Source organism: Leptosomus discolor, chromosome 5 (assembly GCF_034619465.1).
Source record: "Leptosomus discolor isolate bLepDis1 chromosome 5, bLepDis1.hap2, whole genome shotgun sequence".
Lineage (NCBI taxonomy): Eukaryota > Metazoa > Chordata > Aves > Leptosomiformes > Leptosomidae > Leptosomus > Leptosomus discolor.
Window position 1 is genome coordinate 79,128,969 of NC_141395.1, and position 12,426 is coordinate 79,141,394.

General features: G+C 37.5%; 1 protein-coding gene across 1 annotated transcript in view; it reads left to right on the top strand.

The window, feature by feature from the left end:
* Positions 1 to 12,426, top strand: part of ADCY8 (adenylate cyclase 8) — a 127,013-nt gene that overhangs the window by 54,752 nt on the left and 59,835 nt on the right. Inside the window, exons 4-5 of the mRNA XM_086466217.1 lie at positions 1,254 to 1,365; positions 8,184 to 8,311. Coding sequence (XP_086322343.1) covers positions 1,254 to 1,365; positions 8,184 to 8,311 — 240 coding nt within the window. The remainder of the gene's footprint in view (positions 1 to 1,253; positions 1,366 to 8,183; positions 8,312 to 12,426) is intronic.

The window sequence follows — 12,426 nt, forward strand, 5'->3', positions numbered from 1 at the left end:
TCATATATTTGAAGACGGTTTGAATTATTGTTAGCCATGTTTTATTGTTCACCTGATTATTACTATATCTATTATTGGTTACATTAGTGACTCTCAGACACTATCAAATTGTAATCTTGTTCAACATGAATGAAAGATCTTCAGCTACTCAGACTGTAACAACGGTTATTAGTTGACTTTGAAGTGCTAACAAGGTGCATTTGAGTTATTTCCAGTCTGTGCCATCACGGTATGTGTCTTTTTGGACATCACTACTTTTTAAAGTAGACAATACTTTCCTTTCTTCAGTGTTAAGTACTGAGCTATTACATGCTTTGGTCTTGGTGACAGCGTGCACACCAGGCTCTGAGTGCGTGTGTATGTGTGTCTGTGTGTGTGTGTCTGTATGTTTCTCTAGATTCACATGTGCTCATTGTAGGCATAGTGAATAGCCAAAGTTGCATGGCTAGAAAATTCACTGCTGCTGAAATATAAGTTAGAGCTCTGTTTGGAACTAGTTTGTTGAGTAATAACCTACCATAAGTTCAGGCACCCAATTTGATGCACTTATATTCAAAGTGTGATCACACTGGGCTCCCTGTGAAGTCAATAGAAAGAACAAGAAATCCTCCAAATAAAGATTCATACCTTAAACAGAGGGTACTATACTTCTAACTCAGGTACTTCTGTCAAGTCCCCAAAATTAGGTGCAATAAAGCTGGTCTGAGCCTGGTACATATCAAGACTGCCATTAATCTGTCTGTTGTCTTAGGATTTGAGTCTTGTATGGCACATAGATAAGTAAGGCCTGAAAATCACGCTAAGAATTGAAATTGCTGAAGTCAAACCCACTGTAAAAAACAGCTATATGTAAACCCACCTTCAAAGAACACTGTCAGATACTAACAGACAGCTGGGTGCCAAGCCTAGCTGTTTATACAGCCCTCTATATTATGGGTACATTATGCCTCATTCTTTTCACTGATAAACTGGGACAGCTGTGCTTATTAAGGCTTCACTATATCTTCCTGAACGATTTCAAAATCCCAAACTGCATAACACACATTTTTGGCAAAACCCTTTCTCATACTTTGTAGTATTTCTTTGGTCCCTTCAATATTTATATTCAGTACTCCAGAATCTCCAAAAGTCTAGAGCAAATGTGGCGTGATTTTAAAATGATCCTTCACCAGTAAATTACTAGAAGGTAATTTAGGATATTCAGTTATCAAAGGAAATAGGCTGCAATATTAATATCTCTTCTTTTTTTTTAGCATTCTTTTTGCGGATGTTAAAGGATTCACCAACCTCTCCACAACTCTGTCAGCCCAGGAGTTGGTCCGAATGCTGAATGAACTCTTTGCCAGATTTGATCGACTAGCACATGTGAGTTAAACACAGTTTATTGGCAAAAGAATATGAAGTCAACTCTGTATTTGGAGGCTTTGAGAAATACCTTCTGATCACTTTGAATAATATTCATCCAGATTTTCCCCATTGGAAATCCACTGAAAGGCCTAAACAGAAATTTAATTAATATTAATATTTTCCTTAGGCAGAAATTTTGAGAAGGGAAATAAGATGACATTTGGTAAGACACTTAAGCCTAAAAAAGGCCCTGCTTTGATGAAATACTAGTTATTTTTGACGTTTGTTTTTCCTCTGCCGTCTCTGCAGTGCTAGATGTCAGTGGATACTATGATTCAAATTGTCATATTTCTAAATGTATCTACACTGTGTGCAGATTCAGTTTCAGATAGGACAAAAGAGAAAGAGTAAAACCTTGAATAGAGGAGCAGACATCTGTAAGCTTTGTCGCAACAGCAGCTAAGATGTAGTCCAACATCACTGACACCTAAAGACAAAACCAAATCACAGAATTTTATTTAGATGCATAGACAAAGACAAACACACAGTCTTAGATTTGAATTTAGACCCATCCTTAATATGAAGCATTGATGCTGAAACAGAAATCTTCCCCTGAAGTATTCAGATCCATGGGTTTCACATAAGGATAAAATCGCTGGCCTGTAAGACACTTCATCTCTTCTCAGTCTCATCAGCTCTCATGATAAAAATGAGTAACAATGCTTCTTACTCAGAGGAACTGTAGATGCTGAATGTAATATTCACACTGTAATACGAGCCTTTTTTCTCTTCATATCTATAGCCTGGTGTTAGAGGGAGAGTTATTTATGTAATGTGAATCACAGGTCACTTTTGCTTATTAAAGAGCTGATGTGTTGTTTTTTTTTTTTTTCTGAGAGGTGGTGACCTTGGTTAAATTCTCTCTTGGGAGACTGCAGACAACCTGACAAAAATTCCTTCAACACTGTATTCCTAAGTCTTACTTGTTACTAGCATTTCCAGAGGTAGAAACCAGCCTAACTAGCAGGGTCCACAAGAATGCATCCTCAGATAGCCCCAGTACAACACCTGCACCATCTGAGATTAAAGAAGGAAGACTGAAGGACCTTAAAGACTCTTTTGTCTCCTCAACAAAGACACTCCTGTTGCAGTGCTTTACTGTTCCTGGACACATTTAACCCCTGAGCTGGCAGTGCTTTGTTCTTTTGTGAAATGATCTTCAAGCACACAGCTCACAGGACTCTAGAGACTCCCTAAAAAACCCTGTCTGTTTAAACATATATGCCAGTAAACAAAGGTGTGAATTTATTCATGCGTATATGTTTGGGGTATGTATTAAGAAGCAGAGCTGACTGGATTATGAGTGTACACATGTGATATTTAGTTAATTATAAGGACATTGTATGAATTTATAGCAACGGGAGGGAGTGAATGCTTTTTTTGCAGTGCTTTATTCTAGGGTGTTTGCCCTCCTCACCAGTGTCAATAAGTAATTGTCCAATAGTAGTGAATAAACAACACTATTAAACAATGTTCTTAATAAAGTTACAGTATTTCAGACGCTTAAAAGCCCAGTAAATCACCAAAAGACCTGAACAGTCAAATAAAACCCCAGTCCATAAAACTCTTTTAGAAGAGATAGTCTACAAGCATTTTATGAAAAAAAAAGTCAGATGAAAATGACAGATTAAATAAAATTTCAGTTTCAAAATTTCTTGGTGATTTAGAAACTGAGAGTTACATAAATCCAAATCTAACACCCCCCACACCCACCCACTTTGTTGACTAAATTGGCATTTGAATGAAATTTAGGCTTCATAGGCATATTCTTGAGAAATGTCCAGTCAGCCTGGAGAAGTCCTAACCACCCCTCTACAGGCTATTCTAAAAAAAAAGAAAGCATTCCTTACACCATCTGTTAAACTATATAAAAAGAATTTAATACAGGGCTACATTTAAATATTCCCTGGTCCAGGCAGAGGGTGAAAGATTGCCACATTTTTTCCCTTTGTGTGTATAAAAAGTAGAAACAGTCCTTGCAACTGTGACCCAAACCTGGTCCTCCTTTCTGCCTGCATCACTGGACTCGAGAACTCCCCTCCATCTGGCTCCATCAAGGTCCCAGCTCTGTTTTCTAAAGCAACAGAGCTGCAATAGAAGGAATTTGGACCTCTCTCTCCAGCCCACCCCAAAACAGCCTGCTGATGAAGAGCTTTGGCCTAGACCCCATTTGTGCTAAGAAAGACCTTTTATCTAGGTTTCCTATACCTTTGGCAAATGTTTCAGGAACTGAGCTATTGCACACAGAGGCCAAGTCCCTGCCTCCTCCCACTCTGGTCACCTTTTAAAAGGACATTTACATGTATGAAGTCTTTGTTCTGCAGTTCAGCCTCAGTAATTTCTTATCCACAATGCTAAATTTTTAGCTTAAAATTATAAAAATTGTGAATGTGGACTTTTCTGTGGGATGTTCACTAGCCTACAGGATTCCCTTCAAAAGTAGGCAAAGTGATTAATTCATCACAGGCAGAATTGAAAAAGAGGCATAACATAAAACACAACTACTTTTTTCCCCTTGTCAGAAATTTAACCCAAGGAAACAAGAAATACTAATGAATTTTCTGACTGTGTCTTTCAGTAACTTGATATTTGAGTAACTCATTTCTTCAGTTCCACCTTACGCCTTTCCAGTCACTAAGGTTGTATTTAGTAAGCTGAAACATAAATCATTCACATATATGAGGTAATTATTTATGAAAAATCTGCATATTTTCTTTCGCTCTGGATAAAGGTGATTTGGAAAAATATTTCTTATCAATTGCCACTGAATTAATCTAAAATTATTAACAGTTGAGCCTGCTCAATATCCCCAGACAAAACTTCTACTGATTTCAATTGATCTTGGCAGAATTAGTCCCCTTAATATTTCACTTGTAGCAAATGAGAAGCTGCAAACAAGGGGGAAAAAAGTCCCTATTTGTTACATGTTGAGAAATTAATTGATAATTTCAGTAAATGGCATTAATGAGTGAGAATGGAGAGGGGTGTGAGGCTGATGTGAATGTCTGTATAATACCAGTTAACATTTTCATGCCTAAGGACAACTCCTGGAATTGCTTATGGGAAGGGGAAGAAAAACAGAATAAAATAAAATAACCTCACAACAGTGTAAGGATCTAACACTGTAGTGTAATATCTGCTCCATCAAAGTTCCTGTATGTCTGTTTTCTCTTATTTAAATAATTTACTCATTTTACAGTTTCTTCATACATATCTATATTTTTCATTCATTTTCATTTAATATTAATTAGATATCGTTGCGATGAGATGGTTTTAGGAAATGGGCTTGTGCTCTAGAGCGTGAGGAAAATCTTGAATGCTATTATTTTATACCACTGAAAAGTAGGTAGGCCCTGACAAAACTCAGTCTCCTATTTACAACTACCACATGACTACCCACATTAGCCATGGAGCTAACCTTAATGTACTAACATAACTAGCCTGACAAAGCATCTAGTCTGAACTGTAGATGTGATGAAACTAAAGATTTATCAGAGGGAATCTCAGGATACCACGCAGTCCTCCTCTGCCAAAGGCAGATACCGTTAGCTCTCTGTCCTTCCTGGCAGTTGTTGAATTATGCTCTTCTAGCTGAAACATTTTGAGTGATAAAAAAATCTACAGTTCACTTTTGAAATAGGTATGATGAGAATATTAAGGGAAGAATAAAAAAGGGTAAGAACATTATAGTCAGACTGTAACACAGTTCATATCTAAGTCATAATGATTTGACTAACAGGAAAAATAAGGAAGACAAGGAGTCATGTAAGTGCTCCTTGTGGCTTCTTGTGCCAATAGACACATTTCCTGGCCCTTGCACTGCTCCGGAGGGACATATGTCTTGTGTCATGTCTATTAGTCCTGTGTGGGTGCCTCACATACCCAGGGGTCTTAATAATGCACCATAAGCTTGTGTGTAGTCAACTGAGCTGAAGCCGAGCGAACTGCTTCAGCTGTGAGTTGAATTGGTCCTGAGGCTTCAGTGACTGCATTGCCTGACTCTTCTTTGACTGTAATGGCAGCCTTGACTGCTGGCTGGCAGATGGACACGTATATATAATCATCTCCATTTGGATATCTCACTCCATAGATGACTTTGTGAGCTTTGGCAAATAAGCGTAGAGGTGACATATCATGACAAGAAAAAGCGTACATTCATGTGTAGCTGAACAGATTTCCTATGTCACACACACACATTCGCATTTGCATACGTCAGGCCTTCATTAGCAGGTCTTGTTATGCATTAAGATTCTTCTGTCTTATTCTTATAAAAGTCACGTCTTTTTGAAGTGGCCTGCCTTGTTCTGCTTTTCAGCAAATGCTGAGACATGGAGCCAGGTGACAGAGGTCTCGTCTGTCTTTAATGGAATCAGCACTTCAGCCAGTCTAAATGTCATTAAGAACCAAACAGCTGAGGCTTTTTTATTGTTGCAGACTCTGTTCTTTAACTGTGCTGAATTAGATGCTCACTTAATAGGGGATTCCCACATCATCGGATAGGCAGGTACTACTGGTGCAAGACTGCATGATAAATGTTGAATGTAAAAATGTAATTACGATACTAAAATGTGATACTACTTGAGACATGTCTTTCTTTCCTGGAAATTGACTGGTTTTCCCTTTTTTTTTCTCTATTATATTATGAGGTTATCAGTCGTAATGTATTTGTAGTGAGTCTGAATGGAGTTAAAGAGCTGCCTTTTGCTTTACTTCACCTCAGTCAAACCAATATGACATTATAAATGCTCTTTTTACTTTGTAGATGTAAAAGCAGACATCACTTAGAATATGAATCAACTGGATGGCACTATTAGAAAAGCCAAAGAACTTTGGAATCTGTGTTTTATAACATCTTTATCTTTTTGCATTTCGTCTAACCAGGGAATATAGAGAGAAACTTAAGGAAGAACACTAACAGTTTGACATGCACTGATTTATGTCGTTGAGTCCTTGCTACTTGTTGCTTAATTTTAATAACTTTATGGAAAAATAATGGGTGGGAAGTGCAGTAAAATCAAATCTCTAATTCTTTCCATTGAGGTGGAAATTTGTAAAAAAAATAATGTTTTGTTGGATTTTAATATGTACAATTTCAGTTGCAACCATATGAAGGATACCCAGTGTTCACTTGTATGGGTCTGCAGAGGGGTTGAAGAGAAGGGGACAAGGAAAGAGGAGAGTTATGTATGAATTTTGACATTTTAGAAGCATGATTTCAGTTTTGAATTTCCTTGTGAAATTTGGGCAGCGAGGCATCGCACACTGATATGGTATTAGCTAGTAATGGTATTAGCTGGAGACTCAGTCAAAGCTTCAAACACAGCCAACTCCTACTGATGGTTTAAGGAGATTTCAGGGTGAATCAGCTTGCTTTGGCCCTGCGCCCAGAGCAGATTTTACCCTCACTGGCATGTTTAAAGCTTCAGCTGACTTCTGCAAAATCTTTGGGTACCAGTGTATAAGTTCCCTGTGCCACTCTAGGATTTGTAAAGCCTTGTCCGAGGTTGACTACAAAGCTTCATTCTTCCTAGGCAAAATCTGGAATGGAGTCCCATTCATCTGGCCAGGACTCAATTCCTGAGCCACAATCAATGTTCACATTTGCTCCTATAGCCTACTTAAAGTTGTCTCTTCCCCAGCTGGTTTAGTGCATCCCTGCTTCTTTGATTAGCGCAGCCTCCACCACAGGTCACCAGAGAGAAAGAGAAGAGAAAAAATGTAATAAATACCATGGGCGAAATTTTGCTGTCATCTAATGAACCGGTTTTACAGATCCTTATCCTATTCCCCAGTAATGACTGGTCTTCATTTTAGTGTTCTGACAATGGAGCCTTTACTGATTGAGTGCTAATACTGCACTTATTATTTCAGTGATTCTCCATCATAAAAACATTTCCCTGACTCAACCTGTAATAGTGTCTGCCCCTAGACACTTGCAGCTCTGTCCTCATATTATCATGGTCTTTGGTCCTGTGCGTTGGTTGCCTCCTGTGAGTGCCAAGCCAGCAGGATACATTGGGCCATTTTGCATCTAACCTTAGTCTCACTTGGTTTGATTGTCTGGGCATGGCAAAAGTTTTGGCAGCTCAGGTATTTCTAAAATAATGATCCAATCACACAGTAATGCGCTGTTTCTGTATATAAGGATACTGTTAATATGTATTTCAGAAATTTAATTCAGCATTTGCTCCTAGGATGAAGGATATCTCTATCTGGATGCCAAATAAATGTCATTTCTCTACAGTGCAAGTCTAATGCAAGACACCTTCTTTGGTATCCTTGGTATGCAGGTGCTTGCTCAGCTCCTATAGATGTTGGGAATGCTTGAGTGTGACAGTGGAAACTTGAGGTGGAAAGGGATTATCAGTGGGGGGAAAGAGGTCTTTCATTTATTTCCAGTGTAAAAAGGGGGCAGAAAGGATGCCCTGGAGGAACATAGTCTAAAATGGGTTATTCATTATCTCAGCTGGTGTTTCTGAATCCTTGTCCTATCTTCCAGCCTAACTCTGATGAAACCTCTCTCACCATCAGCAAGGACATCTCTGACTAGCTTAACACAAAAATCACTATGTTCTTTTTCACTGAAAATGTAAAAATACTTTGTTTCAAAGGTGAAATAAGTCAAGATCGTACTAATCACAAGCAAGAAACATCCAGCAACAAGTTTTTAAGTTTTTCTTTCAGTATGTTTTTTTCAACCACTTTAACATCCACCTTAAAATTATGAAAAAAATAACTGCAGATCTTTTATTTCTCTTTGATGCATTTACATTTAGGAACATCATTGTCTCAGAATAAAGATCCTGGGGGACTGTTACTACTGTGTGTCGGGGCTCCCAGAACCTCGCCAGGACCATGCACACTGCTGTGTTGAAATGGGGCTCAGCATGATCAAAACTATCAGGTAATGCTTTTTTTTTACCCTTCTTCCTCTTGTTTCACTGTTTCTGACAGCGTCCTGAACTTCTTATCTGAGAAAGCTATTACTAGACAAGTAATTCCTATGGTGGTTCAAAGACTTCAGGATCATCACTGTGAAAAGGGCAGGACTTTTTTGATCCATGTAATGCATGGGAACAGATACTAAATGCATTTTACTAACCTGTGCTGCTTCAAAGCCTGTAGCACCATAGCTGTGTGTGCATTATGAGTGATAGTTTTCACAGTTAACAGTTCTTATTTTCTACTGTTATTTTTAAGGGGATGTTCAGGAGGAGGAGATCAAATTGCTTCTTATAATCCCTTTAATAAAATAGAACAGTAATATAAACATCAAAGAGACAGCTGTGGCAGTACTTTAGATTGGAAATTCGCTCACAGACAAATTCTTGGGTACTAAGATTTGCCAGATGAGCATATTTTACATGTTAAATTAGGTTGGTGCTTATGTCCACATGCACTGGAAGAGATTTAATTAAGGGATATGTTCCCATCATGTAAACATAGTTGTGTTGTTGATAGGTTATTGTATTTTGATGCAATTAGGATTAATAATACCAATGTTTCAGCAGTTCACGTATAGAGTTAGTCCAATGAATTACCGTGACAGTGGCTGACATCTAATGCTCCAAGAGAGGTTTTCTGCATCTTTTTTATCCTCTATACCCATGTTGCTGAGTTCCCCTTCTCCAAATCTTTCTTATGTTGATGTCTTCCCTAAAACAGTGTTGCCTAAGCTGAGCACTCTCCTCTTTCCATGGATGTTTTGCTGTCCAATCTCTCTCCGCTTCTTTTCCAGACTGCTTTGCCCTTTTAATCTGAGTATGTCTCGTTATGTACATCAAAGAGTTAATGCATACTGCAGCTACATTACTGAGATCTTACCAGAGAAAGAATCTGCCAAAAATTAATTAATGGAAAATATAACCGAATAATGATTATGCAACAATGTTCTCTAAGAAGGTTGATTCAATGATCACAGTCTAAATGTTGCACAAAGTAATCAGTAATTTGCTTCTCGAATCCCCACAGTGAAAGTGAAACATGAATTAGAGAACACAGAGATGAAAAAAACCTATGAGCATTGTTAGAATTCTTGAAGGCACACATCAAAAAATCATTTGCATTTACTTGGCAATACCATCTGCAACAAAACCATTGTAAGTCATTTTTCTTCTAAGATAGATAGTAAATTTCTCTGAATCTTCTTACACATGTGGAAGTCTCTAACACACCGGTGCCCTTTTATGAACCGGTTCTCAAAGGCAGTAATCCAGTAAAAGTTGTACTGTATTCTTAGGGTCTTAAATGACAGTTATATTAGTCGGAGCTGGGAAACCAAAGTCCGTTAGGACTTGGGTCATCCCAGGGTGGTTCAGTTCAGATTGCCTCCAATTTATTTGATAATCCCAGTATCTGAATTTCTGGCTGTTCAATGAGCATGATTTCTCTCCCCAGGCTTTCCTGTTCAGAGTATAGGAGCCTTATGTTTCTTATCTTAACGTGTGCTCGTGTAGTTCACAGGGAGGACTAATCCTTCCATGGAATATTACAAGTACTTCAGTCCACATTTCTGAGAGAAATTGGGGTTATCTACAGTCTATTAATTAGAACTTAAATCAGTAGATAACTCTCACAATTAAAATTAAGAAAAGAACCCTTCTTTAGAAAACTGAGTTTCTGCTGTATCCGTCACTGCCGAATTTGATCAGATTAAAAACCTGCTAGAAATGACATTTTGAAGATTACAAAATTTTTTATATTCATCTAAAGTATTTTGTACGTCCAAAATAATAGGGAGATGGTCCAAGATATGAGAAACCATCATTCAGACTTCACATTTACATTGAAGATATATAGATGAACTCAAAGCCTTCTTGCAAATCAGAGGATGTTTACATGAAACTTCCAAAAATTTCACTACTTATAAAGCCTACATGAACAGTTGTTTCTTCTCCCTCTTGCAGACTTATGTCTTAGCTTTTAAATCTTAGCTATATTTTAGTTCAAGAATTTAGCCTAGCTTAAGAATTAGACATTAAAACAAAATCCAGGATTTATGCTACAACATCCCACCTACAATTGCGTTTTAGGCAACTAAATTGTGGAGAGCAATCCAGGTTCTTTTATAACTTCTGATTCTTGTACTGTTTTAAGGTGTTTTTTGTTTGTTTGTTTGTTTGATTTTGGTTTTTGTTAATGTGGAAGGAAGTTTTATATTAGGCAGATTGGATTTTCCCCTGCAGGTCCTCCAAGATTCCTGTTCTTTCCATTGACAACAGGTAGATGGTAACATTGTAAGGTTCAGCACCAACACCTCTGGTGAGGTGGTGCCCAAAAATCAGCCATCTCAGAGTACCACTACTGAATTTTCCTTCTAGTCTTCTTGATGTCTGCATGGTCAGCAGGAATTGAACAAGAATGTCAAATCTATTCATTACACAACAGGTAAAATAAATCTAGATAGACAGGTTGACTCACAAGGGACTTCAGAGTGTTTTCGTACGACTCATATCCATACACCTAAAGTGGTAACTGATTGTTAGTTGAGACTTGTACAACTTGATCTTAAGCTCATATACTAAGGATCTAGACTTGAGTCTTGCTGCTCCACTCTGTCTTTACAGGTGTAAGGAACTGTTCAGAACTCAACAAAACAATCCAAGATCATTATTTTCTCTGTGATGATTTTTTGCATCACTGTGTCTTATCACAAATCTTACAAAAGGAAAGTTATTATTGTTATTACAATTTTGTACTTTGCTCATTAACCATTGAGTACAATTGAAATACGACTTTCAGTCATGGCAACATTCCATGAAATCTGATATTTACTCTAAGGCAAGGAAGCTTTGCCTCATCACATTTGTGCATGAGCAAGAATCATAACTCTGTCTTGCAAAACCCAGCCTCCTGTAAGCTCACTCTAGCTGCAGCTGGAAATGCAAATTAAAATAAAAAGAACAAGAACAAGCTCTTCACGAAGGGTTCATTTATTCAGCTGGTTCTCATACCTTTTCACATGCAACATAACTCTTTTTATTGTATTAATGTCTGTCTGTACGGACAGTTAATAGAAATGTGATACTAGTGGAATGTTTAGTCATCAGAAGATAATGTTTCATTTTATCAGTTATCACCCAAGGTAAATGGGTGTCAGAGATAACACTCAGAGAAACTAAATCTGTAACTGATATTATCTATAACAAAGAGCAACCATCTTAACTTTATGTCTATATTGGGAGGGAAATATTGTAAGGAGAAAGCAGCTATCAGCATTTTTATTGCTTGTTACTGAAATTCCAAAGCCATGCTGGAGTGCCACATGGATGGGATTATGGATGAGATGTGTGATAAAATTCAAGATGGGGCTATCTCTTTGCTGACAGTCAAATATGGAACGTGAGTTTAAGACCTAACAACAAAATAAAGTTAGATCTGGTGAGACAATCATTCCCTCAAATATATTAAAATGGATATAAAATAGATAAAAGAAAGATACCGTACATAAAAGTAATTTTGAACTGAGATGATTTCTAAATATCACCAGAAAGATGCTCCAGAAAGAGATTAGCATGTTTGTTCACTGGGGTTTTCCATTCTTTGGGTTGGGCTGTGAGAAGAGGAATAGCTATACAAAGCATAGCGAGGGAAGTTCAGAGAGAAAGTGAGCTAAAGGAGAAAGGAGAAGCAGCATGACAGAAAGTGGAAGCAGAGGAAGGACTGTGAAGAGAGGTGAAGGAAATAATCTTAAAGAAGGGGAAAGAGTACCTCCAAATTGTGAATTATAAAGTATACTCTGTCAATGTCAAGACCGTGATGAGAATAATGAATCTTGGTGTGGTGACCTCATTTTAAAAAGCTTGTTAAACGTTTTTGTAAGGGAGCAGGGAAAAGTCATCAAAAAAAATTTATGAAGTGGAAGTGCTTTTAAAATAAGGGAATTGTGAATTTTGATCTGTTTAGCTGAGCAAAAAAGAAAAAAGGATTGAGAAGTTGTCTGGTAGCAGCACATAAAAAATTTTATTGGTAGAAAACACTAGATTTAAAAATGGGCAATATTATTACTAAGAGAAGTGA